The sequence below is a fragment of the Trichoderma atroviride genome, chromosome 1, assembly GCF_020647795.1.
Source record: "Trichoderma atroviride chromosome 1, complete sequence".
Lineage (NCBI taxonomy): Eukaryota > Fungi > Ascomycota > Sordariomycetes > Hypocreales > Hypocreaceae > Trichoderma > Trichoderma atroviride.
In genome coordinates this window covers 3,453,380-3,472,885 of record NC_089400.1, presented here as the reverse complement: position 1 = coordinate 3,472,885, position 19,506 = coordinate 3,453,380, and the positions used below count along the sequence as shown (strand labels likewise).

General features: G+C 51.3%; 7 protein-coding genes across 7 annotated transcripts; 3 read left to right on the top strand and 4 right to left on the bottom strand.

Moving 5' to 3' along the window:
* Positions 1 to 2,136: 2,136 nt before the first annotated feature.
* TrAtP1_001239 (uncharacterized protein) lies at positions 2,137 to 2,436 on the bottom strand (the record flags this gene model as incomplete). The annotated part of the gene is made up of 1 exon (XM_066110904.1): positions 2,137 to 2,436. One exon carries the CDS (start codon positions 2,434 to 2,436, stop codon positions 2,137 to 2,139), a length of 300 nt encoding a protein of 99 aa, XP_065966977.1.
* Positions 2,437 to 3,217: 781 nt separating this feature from the next.
* Positions 3,218 to 6,662, bottom strand: TrAtP1_001238 (uncharacterized protein). Its single transcript, XM_014086203.2, has 3 exons — positions 5,291 to 6,662; positions 4,687 to 5,228; positions 3,218 to 4,622 (listed from the first exon to the last, which is right to left on the bottom strand). The coding sequence occupies exons 1-3, from the start codon at positions 5,626 to 5,628 to the stop codon at positions 3,796 to 3,798; spliced, it is 1,707 nt and encodes a 568-aa protein (XP_013941678.2). The 5' UTR covers positions 5,629 to 6,662; the 3' UTR covers positions 3,218 to 3,795.
* TrAtP1_001237 (uncharacterized protein) lies at positions 6,662 to 10,691 on the top strand. The gene is made up of 2 exons (XM_014086204.2): positions 6,662 to 7,653; positions 7,721 to 10,691. The coding sequence occupies exons 1-2, from the start codon at positions 7,223 to 7,225 to the stop codon at positions 8,943 to 8,945; spliced, it is 1,656 nt and encodes a 551-aa protein (XP_013941679.1). The 5' UTR covers positions 6,662 to 7,222; the 3' UTR covers positions 8,946 to 10,691.
* Positions 9,159 to 10,587, bottom strand: TrAtP1_001236 (uncharacterized protein; the record flags this gene model as incomplete). The annotated part of the gene is made up of 2 exons (XM_014086205.2): positions 9,159 to 9,463; positions 9,525 to 10,587. 2 exons carry the CDS (start codon positions 10,585 to 10,587, stop codon positions 9,159 to 9,161), a joined length of 1,368 nt encoding a protein of 455 aa, XP_013941680.2.
* A 290-nt stretch (positions 10,692 to 10,981) lies between the features above and the next one.
* Positions 10,982 to 12,277, bottom strand: TrAtP1_001235 (uncharacterized protein). The gene has a single exon (XM_014086206.2). The coding sequence runs from the start codon at positions 12,176 to 12,178 to the stop codon at positions 11,171 to 11,173; it is 1,008 nt and encodes a 335-aa protein (XP_013941681.2). The 5' UTR covers positions 12,179 to 12,277; the 3' UTR covers positions 10,982 to 11,170.
* Positions 12,278 to 13,243: 966 nt separating this feature from the next.
* TrAtP1_001234 (uncharacterized protein) lies at positions 13,244 to 14,335 on the top strand (the record flags this gene model as incomplete). Its single annotated transcript, XM_066110903.1, has 2 exons — positions 13,244 to 13,502; positions 13,575 to 14,335. The coding sequence occupies 2 exons, from the start codon at positions 13,244 to 13,246 to the stop codon at positions 14,333 to 14,335; spliced, it is 1,020 nt and encodes a 339-aa protein (XP_065966976.1).
* Positions 14,336 to 14,439: 104 nt separating this feature from the next.
* TrAtP1_001233 (uncharacterized protein) lies at positions 14,440 to 15,309 on the top strand (the record flags this gene model as incomplete). Its single annotated transcript, XM_066110902.1, has 1 exon — positions 14,440 to 15,309. The coding sequence occupies one exon, from the start codon at positions 14,440 to 14,442 to the stop codon at positions 15,307 to 15,309; it is 870 nt and encodes a 289-aa protein (XP_065966975.1).
* Between the last annotated feature and the right edge of the window lie 4,197 nt (positions 15,310 to 19,506).

Genomic DNA, 19,506 nt, shown 5'->3' with positions numbered 1-19,506 from the left:
GAATTCAGCGAGAAAGAAGAATAATACATCATTTCATAGGGGGTATACTGATAATAGTCGTCTTTGAGCAAGCGAGCCCAAGGAATATACTCGATAGAACAACTCTTTCCTGATTCGATTGCCTTCGATGGCCAGCGTCTCCAGATTCACTAGATCCCATCCAATACAGCGGCTAGTAAACACTAGCTCCTGTGCGGTATGTGGCGGCTACTAGCATCTCACGCACACGAGTATCGTATCGACCTACCAACGAGCCCTTGCTAGTTCGCCTAACGTCGAGGTTGGACCGATGAGAATGGATCAGAAACGATGACCACGTCCATGTATTGCCAGAACTACACTAGCAGTGCAACCCGATAACGTTACTCGTATGCCCGAGCCCGAGAAGCAGCTAGTTTAGCACACCGCCCCGCGCCATGTTGAATCCAATCCAATTGCAAATGCCCGATGCTGGAGGCTGATTGCACAACCGCAACGAAGGCTCTAGAAACTTCTTCAGCGGCCGGTTGTAAGCCACGGCCTGGATGAGGGTGTGAACGGCGCTTCTAGACTTGTAGGCTAACCATGAACATACCACTTACACCGAGTGAATTCGAGTAGCATTAGCCGCGGATACTAGTGGAGCCAGGCCGGATCCAACTCTGCCTTGGGCCAGCTCCGAATCAGGGACTGATTGCAAAGTACTCATTCCACTAATCAAGTCAGGGCGCTCGTCTGCGTCCCATGTGCGGCAGATACGCTCAGATGACTGACTCTATGACAAATGGACCGACGGCAGCTCGCTACCGCATTCTGAGAAGCACGTGGAATATCGGGATACGTGTTGACAGGTAAGCATCAACTAGACGCCCGAAATATTGGACACGGACTGCCGCAGGTAAAGTGATTTGCACTCACCACTTTCAAAGTCTCGGTTGAAGATGTGATGAAATTGAAAATTGGCTCGATTCTATGATATGACCCTTTGGGAAGATTTTGTCCAACTCTTCGTTGAGCCATGCTGCCAAAGGAGGATATTCAAAGGTAACAATGCTATTTGTGGTGATGTGTGACAGCCCATATCTGTTTGTTCTAGGCAAACAGAGTGGCGAAACAGGCACAAGCTCCCCAAAAGTGAGGTGTTCTCTCCTGGGCAGCTTACTTTTCAAGACTTTACCTAGATGAAGTGGCAGATTTGAAAATATTCTGCTCAAAATACCGAGGGTTGAGAGTATATTGATATGAAAAGAGTTTTCGAGCTTTTTGATTTTGATTTTGAAGCGTCCAAATTTGAAATGATATTGCATCTGAAAATGCTGGAGAAGCATTGTTTACCATTGCTCCAAGGCAAATTGCAGCCTTCTCAGCAAGAAATATACGAGGGAGATGTACACTGCAATTCCCATGAGAATAAGTGATTTTTTTGATTGCTTGTTGGAGGAGTTCGCCGCCTGATCCTATGAACTGATGAACTAGGAATAGGATCGAGGAGAAGGGGAAAGACAGTCAGTTAGCTCTGGTTATTTGCATCATTCGAAAATACACTGCTCCCATCAGGTAACTCCAAGAGAGGATATCATATCGAAGAATGACCGACAGTAAGATGGGACATGAAAACAAAAAATTACATATGCCTAGCCAGTGGCTGGGTAATAGATGATGATTTTAATTCAACTTGTTCTCGATTGTAAAGTCGGAAGAATGTTGGTTCTCTTTACTTTTATGCAGCTCTTTAGGTGGTAGCACAGTTTCCTGCAGTCATGTGCTATCCAGCTTCCATAGGCTGTGGCATTTTCCCACTCGTATTGATTCAGGTACGGAGCGCCTATTAGTTTTCTTCTTCTTCACCCATGGAAAATCGTAACGAACGCCGTACATGGCAGACGTCTTGGGAGCCCGCGGGTCCAACGGGGACATGCAGGAAGGCAAACTCGCGGAACAGTGGCTATCAGGCCAATCATTGCTGATGCACTGAAAAGTGAATTCATATTCCTGTATTCTTGAGGCCTGTTTTCTTTGGGAGGTACCCATTCCTCGAATGGGACGCATTCGTTGCTAGCGAGATGGATCTGACGGCTAATTTTCGTGTCGCTAGTAGGTGACTGCTTTCTCTTTGTGCCGTAATCAGACAAGGACTAGACGCCCTTTGCCAGGCACCTAGTAGAGAAACTCGACACGTTTGGTGTCATTATTTTCCCAAAAGCAGTGCTTGACATGATCAACGCAGTACATGTGGAATTGTGTGTTGGCGACGGAGTTGAAAGGCGCTGAGGCGTCTTCTCTGCTCTCGGCGTTTCTCACGGCTTTGATGGCCCCCTGTATCTTCTTCACTACGACGTCCTCGTCAAGACAGCATTTCTTCTTATACTCAAACCCCTCCTTTGCTTCAACCAAGTCCATTTTCCCTCTCTTTGCGTAATTCTTTGAGACGGTAGTAATCATCAGCGTCGGGGCCATTGTATGACCTCTCCGGGCACGTCGTCATCTGATGCATCTGGCGACGGACACCCGCAGTCCGAATCATGATTGCTAATCTCGCAGCGTACAGCCGGCGTGTCATCATCAGCATCAAGAGTCCGGTTCCGGATCCGAAACGTCTTTGTCAAAGAACGTTCTTTCGTCTAGATACTCGCCCATCTCTTCGAGAGCTTCTTCTAGAGCGCGGATCGCGGTGATACCACGCCGGAAGCTCTTTTGCTGGACTCATTTTGCTTGTGAATACGACCCGTACAAGTGGCAATTCCCCAAGTGAATGAAAACGAAAGCCAGTTGTAGTCTCCCATTGGCTGGAGTAGAAGAAGCAGATCGTGGGACATCAAACTTCAACATGCTATTTTTTTTCACAATGTTGGCGCTTAGACCGCGTTTAGAATCGAGGTCGCTGCAGTGGGGCTACAATCTGGACATGCGGTGGCTGAATTAACCAAAAACTGGGGAGTTGTTCCTAGAACTAACGGGCTAAACTAAACATCAACGTGGAGTCTTGAATCAAAAACGTTTTCCATGGAAGAATAGAAAACACTTCGGCACTTCTACAAGAGATGTAAAGAACGAGAGGCGTCTAGCACGAAAATTAGTCAGTTGCGGCAAACGCCACGGCTTTTGGCTGGATTTAGCGCGGAGGTTAGGTTAGCGGAACGGCATATTACCCTTCGGCGTACTTTTTTGTTATCAGATTGAAATGCGAAATTGCCGGCCAGAGCACTAAAATCTTCAACGGTAAATGCCCGTGGGAACAGGCTGATTAGGTTTCGTCAACTAGAATTGACCAAGTCCGTGGCCTTATGGCGTTAACAGTCAACGGCAAAGGAATGCTAGACTGCTACTATCAACAAAATTACGGCTCAGTTACCAAGAGACTCTGTGCGTCTCTCATGCTCACAAAATAGAGGCCACGAATACTAATCCATGTGTGTCTTGATTCATCTGACACCAATAATGCGGCACTTCCTATCTAACTGCCTCCCAAGTACTGAGCGGAACACGGAGCAGCAGCTCACAAAGCACTAGCTGACCCAAGCCTCAATCACGATGCCAAAACACCACTTCCCAATACCTCTCGTGAGGTGGAAAATCCTTTTGCAGGCCCAAATTCGAATTTTTCTTTAGAGTACGCCGTCCATTTGTCCCAGGCGCTATAACATTATATCCTTCCCGGTACGCCATAGCAAACAGCTCCTAGGGAGTATTTGAAAATAGACAAGTAATAATGAATCGTAAACAGAGTCGTAGCAGAAACTCATTAGACACTGGCAAGGTGCCTACAACCCCCCCCCTTTAAAAAGTCAAAGAAAAAAAATCCAGTTCATCACATCCTTATTCTCCTAGTTCCATAAGTTCGCGTTCTTTTGCCGCGAGCATTTCTCGCATTCTTTCAGCCTCTTGTTTTAGTAATGCCCTGCGCTCTGCCTTTATTCGTTCATTCTCCGTATCGGCATCTCGAGGTCTGGACATTGCATTAAGTGGCGTAAATCCGCCGGCGCCTGGTAGTCTCGGGGACATGCTTGCCCCAGGAGATCTCAGCGGCGGTAGCGCATATTCTCCACGATCCGCACTTGTGGGACCGGCAACTGGTGACTCCTCGGCAGCTGTTGATGGATTAAGAATGGATCTGATGGACGAAATCCTTTTGGCGCTTTCGTGGCCGTTATCTGCACCGTTGTCGGAATCTGCCTCTGTGGCGGAGAAGGATCGTTTTCGTGCCGAGGAAATAAAGGAGGCGGGGGATAGGGACGATTGCCTGTCGTCGGCTATAGTCGAGTTCATGGGGGCAAGCGGCGCTAATTTATTCTCGTCGTTGAGAGAAGGCGGCACACTACGTGAACCGGTGTTATGCTGGTGATAGAATGCAAGATCCGACGCAGACGCAGACGGTAATGGCGAAGTATTTCGACTCGATCGCATGGCCGGCTCCGGTTCGATGGTCAGGGGGTGGCCGGGGCGCCGTCGAAGACCTAGATTTATAGATCCATCTTCATTCATGGTTCCTCTCTCTGGAGTTTGCTCCAGATGACTTTCAATGTCCTCCATGCCTTCATCCATGTCCTCATCATGGGCCGCAGGTATCACGCGTTTCCGTCGTTTGATGGTGGCTTTTTTCATAGTCACTGGTCTGTGCACGCCATGGAGCTTGTAATATAGACCTGATTTGACCCATCGTTAGAAACATATATATGCGGGCTATCAGTATCACACATCAAGACTCACCACAGGCATTGCAGATAGTATGCCCACCCTCATCTCTCCTCCAAAGCGGCGTGATTGTTGTCCCGCAGTTCTGGCACGCAATGATTACAGTCGTGTCTCTATCTTGCGCTTGGAGGGCATTGACGTCGATTGGAACGGGTTCATTCTTGGTTTCCACCCGGCCGTGGCATCCGCCTTGCCGCTGCCCAACGTTGAGCTGAGCGCTCTTGGACATGCGGTTGTTGTATGCAGGACAGCCGTTACAGCCCTCGGCGCCGCCAGTGCCGTTGCAGCGGCCACCGCCTGGACAGGTGCCCGATTGAGTTGCATCGGCGGCCACATAGGTTGCACCAGCGACGTTTGGCAGCAGCTTTTGTGGAGAATAGGAGCTCGACTTTGCAGGAGGTTGAGCCGAACCGCCAGCAGATACCAGATTCGGGGGCTTTTTCAGACTTGTCGGCCTAGAAGCATTTCGAGCTTTTAGGTACAAGCCACACGCGTTGCAGATGGTAGCCCCTTGCGGAGATCTCCTCCAGAGGGGAGTGCGAGTGGTGTTGCAGTTGCTAGGAAGAGTATAAGCCAACGATTCACGACACAACAACGTACACGGCAAACGGAGACCAACCTGCAGATTTGTCCACCTTGTCCTTGGGCATTTACCCCAGATAATACCAGTTTTTTAATTCTAGGCACGCTTGACGTGCTTCTTGGGCTGCCTCCACTTGACGATACCTCTTCGTCTTTGCCTGGGCTATCGTTTGAATTCGAAGGGGCATTTCCCTCAGCATTCTTGGGTTTGTAACCATCGTGTTCAACCGAAGATCGAGCTGAGCTGATGGCCCCAGATGGTGTAGTTTCGCGATTTTTACTCGACATGGGCCGAGAAGGTAAAGCTGTTCTTGCGGAGCCTGATTCCCGCTGGACGCCAGCAGACGGCGTCCCCGGCTGTGACGATTCACTCATTTCCACAACACCGAGACAAGTTCGAGGAAATATCAAAACCGTCCCAGTAGATGATATTCAATAACAGAGAGATGTTCGGGCGTGGTACGAGGGCTGACAAATAATGGTGGCGCAAGCACGGGTTCGTCAACCGGCGGCCGAGTAAGACATTTGCCAGCGGGAGATGGTCGGCTTCCCAGGTGGCGAATATATCACGGACGAGGTGCGCTTAGACGCCTGCAGAGACGTGCAAAACACCGAAAACCGACAGATGGATTCGGCAGCCGAAGACGGTTGATGGTGTTGATGCTTGCTGATGGGCCGGCAGCCACGTTGTGCCGAATCCGAGTAGTCAGGAGACAAGGCCAAGAAATCGAGTATCAGGCAGGGCCTCGATGGGGGCCAGAAGGACGAATCAAGAGACCACAGGCTCGGCCGAGTGCTCGGGAGAGGCAGCGCAGGCGTCTGCAGCGGCGATTTAGAAGCTGGGCAATGATAATACAGCGGGATAGAATGACTCCAGAAGTCGGGAAAATCAGACAACCAGGCAGGCGTCCAGGGCTTGTATGGGTTTTTGGGGGGGCGGGGCGCTTCTGGAAGCGAGACGAGATGAGGCAGGGCGATGCGAAGCGCTGTGATTCGATGCCAGACGCTGGAGAGTGGCTCGGGCTTTGTCGTTGCTCGCTTTTTGGTCTGTTTGATCACTTTTCCGGGCCAGAGTCGAGCTGCATGCCGAGTCTTAGTTTGTGCTGCATGTACTCTGTAAAGTGGCCCCCGGATCTCTGTTTGAATCTCTCCAGATCAGCCAAAGCCCAATGCTGGTGGGACCCTGGCCAGGCCGAGCAGCGACGAGGGAGATGCTGGACTGAGGGACGCCTTGGAGGCTCGCGGCTTTTCTGCCGGGAGGTCAATGGGTGCGCGAGCAGCGGTGAGGCCGTCCAGATGTCGGCGATGCCAAGCGAGCAGACGGACTTTTTGGTCGGGAATAAATCATCGGCACACCACGTAACAAGTCGTAGGTGGCATCCAAGAAGCGCCGCAAGGTGCTGGGCTGGCGTGACTGGCGCGCTGCATCGAGGCCTGGAAGCGTCACTTCAGCATGCAAAAAGGTCCCGAAGGGTCCCCCAACAGCGGCCAAACCCACTGCAACCCACCGCGAGCCCGCCGCCAGCCCACTGTCTGTGGCAGGTAGCCAATGGCGCGGCCGCTATACGGTTGCCTGGACCGGTCTGCTTACAATTGTCCGCCTCCCATTGGCTGCGGCTGTGCAAACAAGGGGCAGCCACACTGCGTCGGTCATCGGCAAGGCTAGGCCGTTTGTGGCCTGAGCCACATTGACGCGATTAGACCGATAAGATAACGCGGCAACGCATTGCTGCAATCGATACGGAGATGCTAGCCTGCCTGCACGTATTATGGGAGCTGCGATTTTGCGGCGTCGTGTGTCGCGAGCTCCACCAGCAAGCAGACAAACAGATGCACAAATCTCCCACGACTACTGCCAATTTCTCGCGACACAGCGGCCAATTGCATTCGCAGATCAACCAGCCATCGTTTTCATCTCCATCCAAAGGCCTGGGTCTCTTCTCTCTTCCGCCACAGGCCATTGTCCAGGATGGCTTCAGACGTCGGGAGCCCCAAGCGAGAGCTCACCCCCACCGCGTCCCTCTCGTCCATCCCTCAGAAGCGCGCCTTTGACGAGGGCCACAGTCCCGCCGTGCCGTCACCGCTCAATCCAGACGTCAAGCCCTCGTCCGAAGCTCAGCATGCCGACGATGCGTCACAATCGGGGCGCTCCAAGCCGGTCAGGGCAAAGAAGGACACCCTCAAGAAGCGCGAGGCCAAAGGCGGCGATAGCAATCCCGCCACTCCAGATCCCAAGGCTGGCCGCGAGCCCGAGCCGAGCGAAAACAGGCCTCTTCGGTATAAGCTAGCGCCGCCAAAGTTGTCGGATTTCGATCCTGCTCGCGGGCCTGTAATGACTCTGCATCATCGGGTCGATGGGCCTGACGGACAGGCAATTGAATTCATGGAAACGTCTGATCAGTAAGGCGCTCTGCTTCCCCAAGCTTCTCCGTCATCTAATCAACTAACCACTCATGAACAAAAAAAGTGTCTTCAATAAGAAAAACTTTCGCTACACCCCGTGCATTGCCGACCCTCTATTTCCTGCAACACTATACTATCGACAAACCGAACCAGAGCCATTCGGGCCGAGGATGAGCTTCGAGGATGCCGCAACACACGTCTTTTTCGATAATTCTGGCCGACAGGTGACTACTGATAAAGGCTTTCGAATGGCGAGGGCCAATGTAGCCGTGCGCGAAGGGAGATGGTATTGGGAGTGCAGAGTTACACAGGGCATACAACAGCCAAAGGACGGCGACGCAAAGCCCGTTGGCGGCCGACACGTGCGCATGGGCTGGGCTAGACGAGAAGCATCGCTCGATGCCCCTGTTGGCTTCGATGCTTACAGCTATGGTATTCGAGATGTAGCTGGCGAAAAGGTCTTCATGTCTCGGCCGAAAGAATTCTTTCCTCCCGGCGAGGGCATACGGGAAGGCGATGTCATTGGCCTCGAGATTCAGCTGCCCTCGGAGCATTTGCATAGGAAAATCATGGCTGGGCACTATAACCCTGCTGTGGATGCTGCCGATGAATCACCGCCGCCAACCGCAGAAGCCGCCAACATTGTACGAGACCGAGTGCCAATCCGATTCAAGGCGCATACGTATTTCGAGAAGATCGAATATCATACCACCAAAGAGCTAGAAGACCTCATGAATCCTTCGCCAGCAGTATCAACAAGCTCTTCCACAGACGCTCCAAGCCCGACGCACCCTTTGCCTGCCCTGCGCACCCTCCCCGAGTCCTACATCAGAGTCTACAAAAACGGCGTACTAATGGGAACACCGTTTGAGAATCTATTAGGGTTCCTCCCTCCCGCGTCAAAACCAATGCCCCAAGTCGGCGCCCGGGAAGGCCTCGACGACGGCATGCTGGGGTACTATCCCGCCGTGAGCGTTTTCAGGGGTGGCGCCGTGGAACTCAACTTTGGACCAGATTTCTGGTACCCGCCAGCGGATTACGATTCTACCAATGGCGAAGTGGACATGATCCAGCCCGATGGGCTGAACAAAAACTCTTTGCATGCCGTCGTCGAGCGTTACCAGGAGCAGATTGCGGAAGACGTTGTGTACGACATCATTGACGAAGTGGACTTTTGGATGGAGGACGGCGGTGGTGCTACGAATCAGACGGGCGCCGACGAGAAGAGCAAGGACGTAGTCATGGCGCCTGGCAGGGAAGAGATTAAGGAACTGGTGCAAGATGACTGATTTAAACGGATGCTGCATTAATCATTAACAGGTAAAATAACTACATCACTTGAACCTAGCATAACATGAGATACCCATTTGCAGAACATTGCAGGAAAACAAAGATACAATACTAATACTTATTACCAAAACTTCGTGTCGTCATATCATATCCATTTCATTAAAAGGGGTATCGTTCAACCTTGTCAAAGATAAAAAAGGAGGCCGTATCCCTCAGGAGCGATTCTGCTCTTCTGAAGCATCCAGCCGCGGCATTGCTGGCATTGAAGCCCCTTCTGGTGCCGGTGATGCTCTTTGTTGCCCGCCCGGCGACGTGACAATCACTGGTATGACGTCTGCGGCCGCTGCGGCCTCTGAATCTTTCTGTCCGGATTCTTCACCGTTGGAGTCGTCCGAGAGCTCCTCAAAACGATGACTATCAGCTTCGGTGCTGGGTCCTGCTTCAGCTTCTTCGGCTTCACGGAGCATTCGCTCTTCGCGACCGCGCTTGTAACAGTACCAGAGTACAACAAGCAGCACTGCGCAATCATGGTCAGCTCTATACACAATCTTGCAAAGAAGCGACAAAAAGGTACTCACAGCTTAGCGCAACACTCCAAATGACATTCATGCCGATAAACGCCGGCCATCTCGACTTGAGGACCTCTACAATCGCCTTTAGCATACCGACAATGGCGCCTGGCCTCTTCACCAAGTCGGCCAGATTTTGCCCCATCAGCATCCTCTTTGCCGTCCCCTTCATGCCGCCCTCGACGACCTTGATGCCCTGGCTCTCCGCAGCAGCAGCCAACAGTTCAGGAGCCAGCGTGGTAGTCAGCTTATCCGGGAGCTGCGTGACAAGCCTCTTGAGCGATTCGGGCAGCTTCTCAAAAAGCTTGTTGATGGAGCCGTCGCGGTCCTCGATCAGCTTGGTGAGGTCGTCGTAGGCGGTGGGCACGCCGTTGACGAGGTCCTTGAAGACCTGCGTGAACCTCTGGAGGAGGTCGGACGAGTCCTTGGACTCGGAGACAACTTTGTTGTTTTGGGCGGAGAGGCTAAGGCGGTCGAGAACGCGGGTGAGGTCCTTCTTCTCGCGCTCGGCTTCTTTGGGGGTGACGTCTTCGGTGTCTGGCTTGAGGGAGTCGCTAGACTTGGAGGTTTCCGCTGGCTTCTTGTATCGTGTGAATAGGAGCGACAGTCGGTTGGGCTTCTTCTCCGTCCTTTCCTTTTCCTTTTCCTTGTCCTTTGCCTTGTCTGCTTTCTCGGCAGACTCGTCTTCCTTTTTGGCGGTATTTGGAGTCTTCCCAGCGTCCTCTTTCTCATCATCAGTGGTCTTCTTTGACTCGGCGATGGAGGCTTCGTCGCCGGAGTGCCAATCTACATCGTAGGTGTAGATTCGCGGGGGCAGCGGCGGCGGAGAGCCATCGGTGTCCTGTGCGAGGAGCTCCTCGAGGAATCGCTCGTCTTCGGGCTTCAGGACGGCCGTGTCTGGGTGAGGCTCTGAGCTGGACGAGTCGTGGGTCTCGTCGGTCTTGGCCTCCTCCTTCTTTGCGACGGGCTTGTTTCCGTCTGCTTCTGACATTCCATCGTCTTTCTTGGCCTCCTTTGCATCTTTTTCTTCTTTGTTCTTTTTGAACTTTTTGTAAGAAAAGTATTCCAACATCTTTGGCTCGTCTCGGTCGCGTAATAGTAAAAGTTGAATAACAGTGAATAGGTAGGCTAGGCAGAGGCTGTTTGTTGAGCGGAGGGCTGCGCCGTAGGTGTTTGAGGTAAGAGTAAAGTCCGGAGGGAGCCCGTCTTTGTCAATTTGGAATCTAGCATGTCTTAATTAATTGACACGTGCAACTGTGATGGCGGCGAAAGTCATCGTGAGAGTGATGTCATTGGATGCAGCACTTAAAGCTTTGGCCAATCAAAGCCGTGGCGCATCTCAAGATCCAAGGGTGTCCATTACGCTGAGCATATGGCAAAAATGGGGTAGTCAGGTACAGTGTAAATCATAAAATCACAAAGGCAGCAGCATTGAATAGCTGGAGTCTCTTGTACTGAAATGACACTGTAAATGAAGCTTTTAATAGTTCTTTCTTAGCTGTATAGCAACAGCATTATTCTGGGTATCCTTCGTAAATAGTAGTCATGCTAATTGTCCTGTCCATCCTTGATATGCCAAATTCTTAGTACCTATACAGATTGCATCAAAAAATCGTCTCGTCTCGTCACCAACGCCTAACAGATCCATCTTATTATTATTCCTCGTCTTCGTCCTCCTCTCCACCTCCCGCTTCTTCGCCCTCGCTCTCTTCCTCAGCCCCTTGTTGGCGAATGACATCATCCACCAACGTATTCCTATGGCCACCGCTTCGTCTTCGGCCTCTTTGATACGCCTCAGTCATTGTGATGGCTCTTTCTCCCACGTAATGATTCCCAGTCCATTCCCGAGAGCATTTGGGACAAGTTGTTCCTCGTCGTGACCTCCAAAAGGCTTCTTGGCAGATATCGTGCAGTCGGAGTGTGCAGTCAGGGTCTGAGCATCTCAGCCCCCAAGTCACAATCTCTTTGCAGGCCTCGCAGAACTTGATCCTTTGCCAGTCGTTGGGCTCGGCATCTGCGTCGTTATACATGTCGACCAGCCACGGGCGAAGTTCCATGAGTGCGCGGGGGGAGAGCGAGTAGAATCCTTCCCTGCTAATTTCAAACCAGCCGCCTTCTACCAGACTTTCGAGAACGGTTTCCACTTCACTGTGCTTCAGCCCTCTGTCTATTGGGGCTTGTGACTGTTGTTCTTCTCCTCCTTGGCTTTCTCTGCGTGGTGGCCTTGCCAGCTTGATGGCTTGCATTTCGGTAATACAAAGCGACTCCATGCGGGGCCGGTTGAATTTCTCAAACATGGCGTCGAGGACTCTTTTTATAAATGACAGCTCTTCTGGGCTGTAAATTGTGGCCAGCTGAGTTTGGGCGTCAGAGGTTGTGTTAACGAGAGCAAAGATTCTCTCTTTGGTCGCCTGGTGCTGCGTGCTCCGGATCTCATAATCAAACACAGACACTGCCCTAGAAGCTTTGTCGACGTACTCTAGAAAGATGTCTTCTGTGATCTGATCAGGCCTGCGTTCCTCGCTGTTGGAATCCTCTGCGTTATCGGCATTGATGATGGCTGCGATTATGGGCCGTGCCTCTGGATACGTTAATGTGCCTCTGGCAAGAAGGGCCTGGAGAAAGGCTCTATTGCCCGGGCCATAGTTGGTTGGAGGCTCCATGTATCTGTAATCTCTGGCTCGTTTTATTTACGAGATGGAATTTTCTCGATCCAAAAAGCTACAGCGAAAAGTCCTTGTTGGGAGAGCTTTCGAGATGCTTATCGGCGGCCATTATCGCAAAAACGCGTGCACGCGTTGCCTCATTAGCTGTGGCGGTGCGTGGCTTGGTTTTCTAAGCAGAGGGCAGCAGCAGTTGCAAACGTGAGTAATCCCACATCTCAAGTCAATTATTCATTTTTTTTTTTTTTTTAATTTTCATAATCATCTTGTGGATAAATTGCAAAAAAATCATGTTTTAGCCAAAAAGATCTTTAAAGTGGAAGAATAATAAACGCAGGGTGGTTTCAGTCATCGTCTACATATGTACAATCGTATATGCCCAGCTTACAAAACAGTACATAGCATATTCAAGTGGAAGTACTAGGTTAACAGCTTGAAATTATTCTTATAGTATGTAGTCTTCTCCTCAATATCGCTCAATTAATATTCCGAATGGTTGTGTTTGATTAGGAGATTTATAGGTACTTCATGCCTCACATGGAATTTAGTGCCTGTTTGCACTTAACGACTGCGCCACAGCTTGATGAGTCATCAAGTCTCACTGGCCAACCGCTACACGTCGGCTTTGTCGTTGGAAGCAATCAATCCATCATTGCGTCAAAACAGAGCAATAGTCAATCTACTAGATCCATCGTGGAATCGAGGTACAAATACGCCTTACAAGCGAAGATCTTCAATAATCGCATTGAGGCGCCCCGCTTCCTATGAATCACTCTTAGAGCGACTGCTTGAAGTATCTTCCAGTATCCTTCTTCACTCTAGAATACGGCCCAGCAGCGCGCCCTTAAGCTATTCGAATTGGCAAACATCTGTTCGGACAACAACTGCACGACCATCTACATCTATTCTCCCTGACCACTTGTATGAGATATACAACTTCTTCAACTTCCACCTCGAATCAAGGTGTCTCGTGACCCACGTGTTGCGTGTGGCCGTGAGGGAGGCAGAACATCGTCAGCGCTCGTCTGGGGCGAGTGAGACGAGCGGTATCACAGGTTAGAAGTCATGGACACCAAAGATTTCGATGTGATCCGCATTGCAAGAAGCGATGGAGCAGACACCGGGCCAGGATATTGGCCGGTGACAACACCAGCGCCAGCTACCAACGCTACGAAGAAGCCAGGCAAGGAAGCTGCTGCTGCAGATAAAACTCCGCGAACAAAGCCACAGATGACGAGGTTGACCGAAGACGACCCAAGATTTGTAGAGTGGCGGATAAAGCTGGGGATTCTGTTGAAACAGGAGCTATCCCCCAATCCAGATGGTGAGTTGTTTGCCCAAGCTAAGAAAGCATCATGATGCCGCCAGGACACAGCCTAATGGAATTTTTATGCAGAGGGAAACCCGTGGTACGTGAACTTTCCACGAGGATACTGGCTATATGAGAAATCCAAGCATCTTTGGGTTTCTGGATACCCTACCAAGTCAAAGCTATTCAAAAGCCCACAGGAATTCGGCGTCCACTTGATATGGCTGCTATCGGCATCCAAAGACTACGGCGATTGCTGCTGTGTTCATTGCAACATACCCGCTCCTTCAAAGGCTTCATATGCTCCGGAAGAGCAAGCGGCCCAAGCGATCAGCCAGAGTCTAACTCAAGGCTCCATCCCTGTCCCGGGTCATTCTCCGATTCCACCTCCTATTCAAGCCCTAGTCGAACAGTCTTCAGCGAGGGCCGACAAATCTGAGAGGCCGGTCAAGGTGACGCCTGTTCCGTTGCCCCCCCATCCCCGGTCAAGCATCCCACAGACCGCCCAATATCATGCCTCATCCCCAAGGAGCACAGCAGCCTCTGCAGCCGGCACAGCAAAAACCCATCCAGCAGACTCCTGTACCAATACCCACGCCTATTCAACCGCGAGAGCCGATACAGTCGGCTCAACCCACCCAGGTTTTACAACCGACGTCATCCCAGCCACCTCCCTTGGCTGTCACCAATCCTTCAGCTCAAGTGCCTGTTCCTGCAGCTGCAACGCCTACACCGCTTCAGCTGCAGCCGACCCAGCAGACACTTCAGCAGCAGATGGTTCCGCAGCAGACGGTCCAACAACAGGCAGCTCAGCAACCAAAACCTCAGGCTATCCAATGGTCACTTAAAGGCTCATTGCTTTTCCGGGCTGGAGAGCTGGTATGGTATCAGACAGGCAATACCTGGCGCCTTGGGATTATTTCTACGCCCCCCCAACAACACCCCTAATGGGATGGTGTTTGATTTACTACCCTTGGGCCACGCCACGGTGCCTCAGGTCAATGTCTCCAAGATTGAGGCCGACCTGCGGCCTTTCTACTGTTATAGTGTACCCTCTGTTGACATTGCAGAGCTCAAAGACAAGATATTCGATGAGATTCCTTGGGAAAACTTGTTTCAATCTGCTGGAAACAACTCTGTTCGTCGAGACCTTCTCAATCTGGATGCCTCCAAGATGGCCGCGTCAAAAGTCGACTTTTCCCATTCCCTCTGGACTCGCCGTGGCGACGATCCCACCGGCAAGGCCGTGTCATATTTCGGATGCTTCTTCGGTGCCGAGCGTCTGGAAATCGGCGACACGGTGCGGGTGAAAATGGCAGGGGCAGAGGCCAACTCCAGCCTGACCACGGTGATGGGCTTGCTGCACATCTTCACTAGTGCAGACTATCCTGGCTCAGTCTTCTTCCGCGGACCAATCTACCAGCTGGCCAAGGGGCCCGGCGTGGCTGGCACCGTCATCGACGATGAGAAGGACAAGCTCCCGCTCGCCATGCAAGACGAGATCCGGTGGCGCACCCAGGTCACGCAGGGCCGGCAGTGGTGCTGGGTTCTCGTCAAGGACAACGTGGTGTTCAAGGAACAGTCTATTCGAGGTCGCTTTTACCCGACCCATCGGCTGATGCCGATTTACAATCCTAATGAGTTTAGGGCCCTGGTGGCCGGGCAGCAGCCGTTGAGAGATCAGCATATTTACTTGAACAACCGAATGGACGGTGCTGGAGGGAGGCATATTGGGCGCAAGGCGAATCGGATGGATACGTTGGGACCGTGCGTTCCACCAACAGCAAGAGTAGTGCTTGAACCACATATCTTGGAGGAGTAGACTTTTTTCTGGCTCTTTTCGTAAAGATTTGTATATTGTTGGGACTGTGAAGCGACAAAACGAAGATGGCGAGAAGAGATACCGGGATACATTGGGTGAAAACAGTGTTGGAATACATGGCAGGATTTCTATAATGGCAGTAGTGATAATTGGTATAATACATGAAGACATTACTTCTCTAGGCAACAAAAGTCATGGGGGATAAACACTTGTAAACATGTACTAGATTCCAACAGCAGATTTGCTTGCCTCTATGAAGTCGTTTAGCGGACATGAGCATTTGATATACTTTTACCGCTGTACTATGAACTGCCCAGCTACTTGCCAGTCGGACAAGTCACATCCCCTACTCTCAAGTTACATCCATCTATCCTCCAACCTCTCATAGTAAAGCCGTTAGCCCTGCGAGAATGGCAGGATATATGAAACTCCCTTGTAGGCAAGTTGTAGTTTAATATACACGCCCCTGCTAAGTAGTTACCCATCTCACACGAGACTGTGGGATTCCACTTTTGCCCAAGATTATAAGCCCAAACTTTTGTGCAAGAGTATACTCTATATGCTACTCCATTTTCATCATCGATGCATTCCTATTGTTTTTCATTTACTAGTTTCAATTCTGAAGAATCTATCATTGATGGAATTCTAAAGCGCATTGTTGGATGTCATGTCCCATTAAATGAACCAGTCTTTTCTCCAGTATGTGTACACAGCTGTATACATTGCTAAGATGCCTGCAGATTTACATCTCTGCAACATACCTAGTACTATCTATTTCGCTTTACGTGACTGCTCTTGATGTTGGCTCATCCTCAGCCCGCACAGGCAATATTGCGAGAATCAAGTCACCAAGGCACCAAGTGTAGGGTAAGAAATAGCAAGCGACAGGGGAGGCCATTGTCAAATCAAGGAACTACCCGCAAGTAAATGTACATGTAGGTTTCCCGGAACGCACAGTTATCTACTAACCCTACCTACCATGTAACAAGGTATGGAGCAGTCAAATAATGCTTCTCACGTCCTCCCAACTTTGCCCTATCGCAGCCCCCACTGTCTAGAGGGTTCACACATGGCATCCAGAATAGGAACAGAACCTCCTGCCGAATGGGCCCTATGCCAGAGAGGGGATAATACACACACCTACCGTGTCTGCTGCCAGTCAGTTTGTCCCAGAATGGGCGGCATGTAAAACTGCCACAACTGATGGGCCAGCTTGGCAGCTGAAGCTCATTAGCCCAAGCAAGGCCTAGTGAGAAAAGCGTCAACGGGGTTTTTCTTGTTGCGCGGAGTAAGGGACAGAAGTTTTGGTTAGTCCATTGAGCTATTTCCTATGCTGCAACTACTATTCCGAAGGGCCTGTCAACAACCTGTACATGTGTCATAGTAGACTTTTTAGCACGAGTTGAGCATGCCGGAGTGATGTAGGGATATGCTCGCCCCAAACGTCATTCCAATGTCCCTTTGCTAGCCCAAACATGTCCCAGTGCTGCGCTATCATACGATGTTTTGCCCAAAAGCAGAACGGCGCACCTTAGGCTAATACCTGTAGTATGCAACTCTGTCCCGGGAGTAGTGGCAACGGTGTGGTGCCATCGTCAAGCGCCCAGTCAACATTGAATTGGCGGTGCCAGGCCCAGGCCAGGGTTATGATGCAGGACGCGCCGTGCCAACACCTGGAAAGCCTGTTCGTCCCGGCCGAATGGCCCACAACGAGCTGCAGCGCAAAGTCGGGTTGATTGCCGGCCCAGTGCGAGAGCGATCGGATACTACCAGCCTAGCTGGTGAGACTACACTACAGCACATGCAACCGTTCAACTAGTCTTGTATAGAAGCTTACTGTAGGCAGATCTGGCTGACGGCCTGCGGGTGAGATGTTGAACGCCTGGCAGCTTTTGCCGCACTGGCGTTGTTCGGACCCAGCTATCCGGAGCTCAGTCGGGGAGCAAGCAAGCATCGGCCGCGAGAGTCACACAAGGACGTTGAAGGATTTTTGATGTCATCACATGTAAATAGCCTTTGCAACTATACAGTATATCTCTACGTATTTGGATCACACGGCTTCATTCTCCGAGTGGTCACTTGGAAGAACGGGTTCAATGCCATCCACCTACTGTAAAAGGCGATACTTGTAGCCAACGAGCTGCAAGGCTCTTGATTGATTGGTGGTCGGATCCGAAACGGGGTGCCGAATATGCATATTTATAGACTCACCAAGCCGTAAATACTAACCAGAGACGTCTCTAGGATACCATCGTGATACTGACATGATTCTTCTTGTTCCAACGCCAAGAATATGTGCTTCCCGTCTAGATGGGACACGGGACATGTCCTTGCTTCTAGTGGTGGCAGTCGCCGCAGAATTCATGTACATGCATGTAACGAGCTACAGTGCACATGCCACGCCGTCTTGACATTAGTACCCGTCACATGTAGTTTCCAAGACGTCTTGCTGAGGGTATACCTGCTATTTGCGACCTGCACAACCATCTCCCCTAACCATGCGGTACATACACTTCATACACCGCATACACCGAAAAACCCCCCTCGCTTGGCTAGAGTCGGAAATGCAAAGGGGAGCTGTTTGCCGCTACCCTGCCGATATATGGAGTATCAAGTACCCACAGGACGACAAATGGGTGTGAAAGAGTTGGAAATTGCGTTGCTGTACGGAATGCGTTATACGGAGCACGAGACTCTCTGCCCAAAGTCGTTGCTGTCAATGTCGGTGAGCTAAAGAATAGGCCGACAGTTTGCACTTGCGTGTAATTCCGTGCCCCATGTTCAGTTTAACAGCCCGTCCTTCTTTTTCTGCGTCTTCTTCTTCCTTACCTTTGGCAAAGAGGAGGCCGCGGAAACGGAAATAGAGCTGCGACCGCCAGCAGATAGTAGTAAGTAAATAAGCGATCGCACTGTGGATCTGCTGCATACATGTACTGTACCTATGGCTCGTGGCGATGGACGCTTACTGTACAGTACAGTAGCGAGCAGCGCATCAAGCCTTGTCGCTTTTTAAGCATGGAAGCCGTAAATTCCGCTGCTCGTTCCGTACTTGTCCAGCTGTAGCAGTAGCAATAGGCATCTACAGCACCCTGTACAGGCATCTCGTCCTCTTCCGTCCATCAAGGAGAGCAGAGCCGGCATGCTCTGGTTGATGCTACCCAAGTCGCAACTGGGTGTCCAGGACAGGGCCAGGCCAAGCCGCGGAAACGCTGCCCGAGCCAGGGGACCCGTATCCGTGCATGCTGCATAATGCTGCTCCCAAGCCTGCCGGGGTCTCAAATTAGCGGGCGGGCTCTTGGGCCAAGCCGTGTGAGAGTTGACACATCAGATAATGGGCAGCTCGCCGCCACAGTGCCAGCAAAACCGGCGAGTCGTGCGGGGGCCCTGATGCCATACTGTCGGGCCAGCTTCCCTTTTCGACACTGGGCGGTCTCTGTGATGTGCAGCATCAGCGAGCCTAGAGGACGCTGCCAGAGCTGCTAGGCGGCACTCGCCATTCTAGAAGCGTGCTGGGCTGGAAAATCCAAGACATGGTGCCCGCAAATGGCGCAGACTCGTACTGTGCAGTGTTGATGGGAGATGACTGGCACCCTTGATGTATGTATACTGTAGATAGTCTCGCCTAATCCTTCCTTCGTGCGGCTGTCTAGCCCCAGTGACAGACAGCGCGAAGGCCGAGCGGTTGATTGCTACCTGGTAGTCGGGATGGGGAGCACTCGCAGCGCCCAGTTGGCGATATTGGGCTTGTCCACGCCGCCAGCACAGACCAGCGGCAGAAAATGGCCGCAGCAAGGGAGGCAATTTCCCATTTCCGCAGCTCACATGGACGCGTCTACAGTGTACTGTAATAGGCGGTGATGACGATGAGCAGGTTTATATGGGTTGTGGAAGCCGTTACGAGATTGTTATTCGCCGAGGGCTTCGTGCAAAGTACGGGTATGCATATGATGAACGTGCTAGCCTGCTCCCTGCATCATGCGAAATCAGTATTGGTTGAGTTGGCGAATGCTGGACTTGAGCCTGTATTACCACTCAGCGCTGCTTGGTGCATTGGTGTTGGTAGTAGTCTTGACAGTTCATTCGTCTCTGCGAGGCCGTTGTAAATCCGAAAACAGATGTTTATTCAATGGGAATATGTGCAAGTGCAATACAGAGAGCATTTGCTGGGATAATCAAACCACCCGACGCGCTGGGATT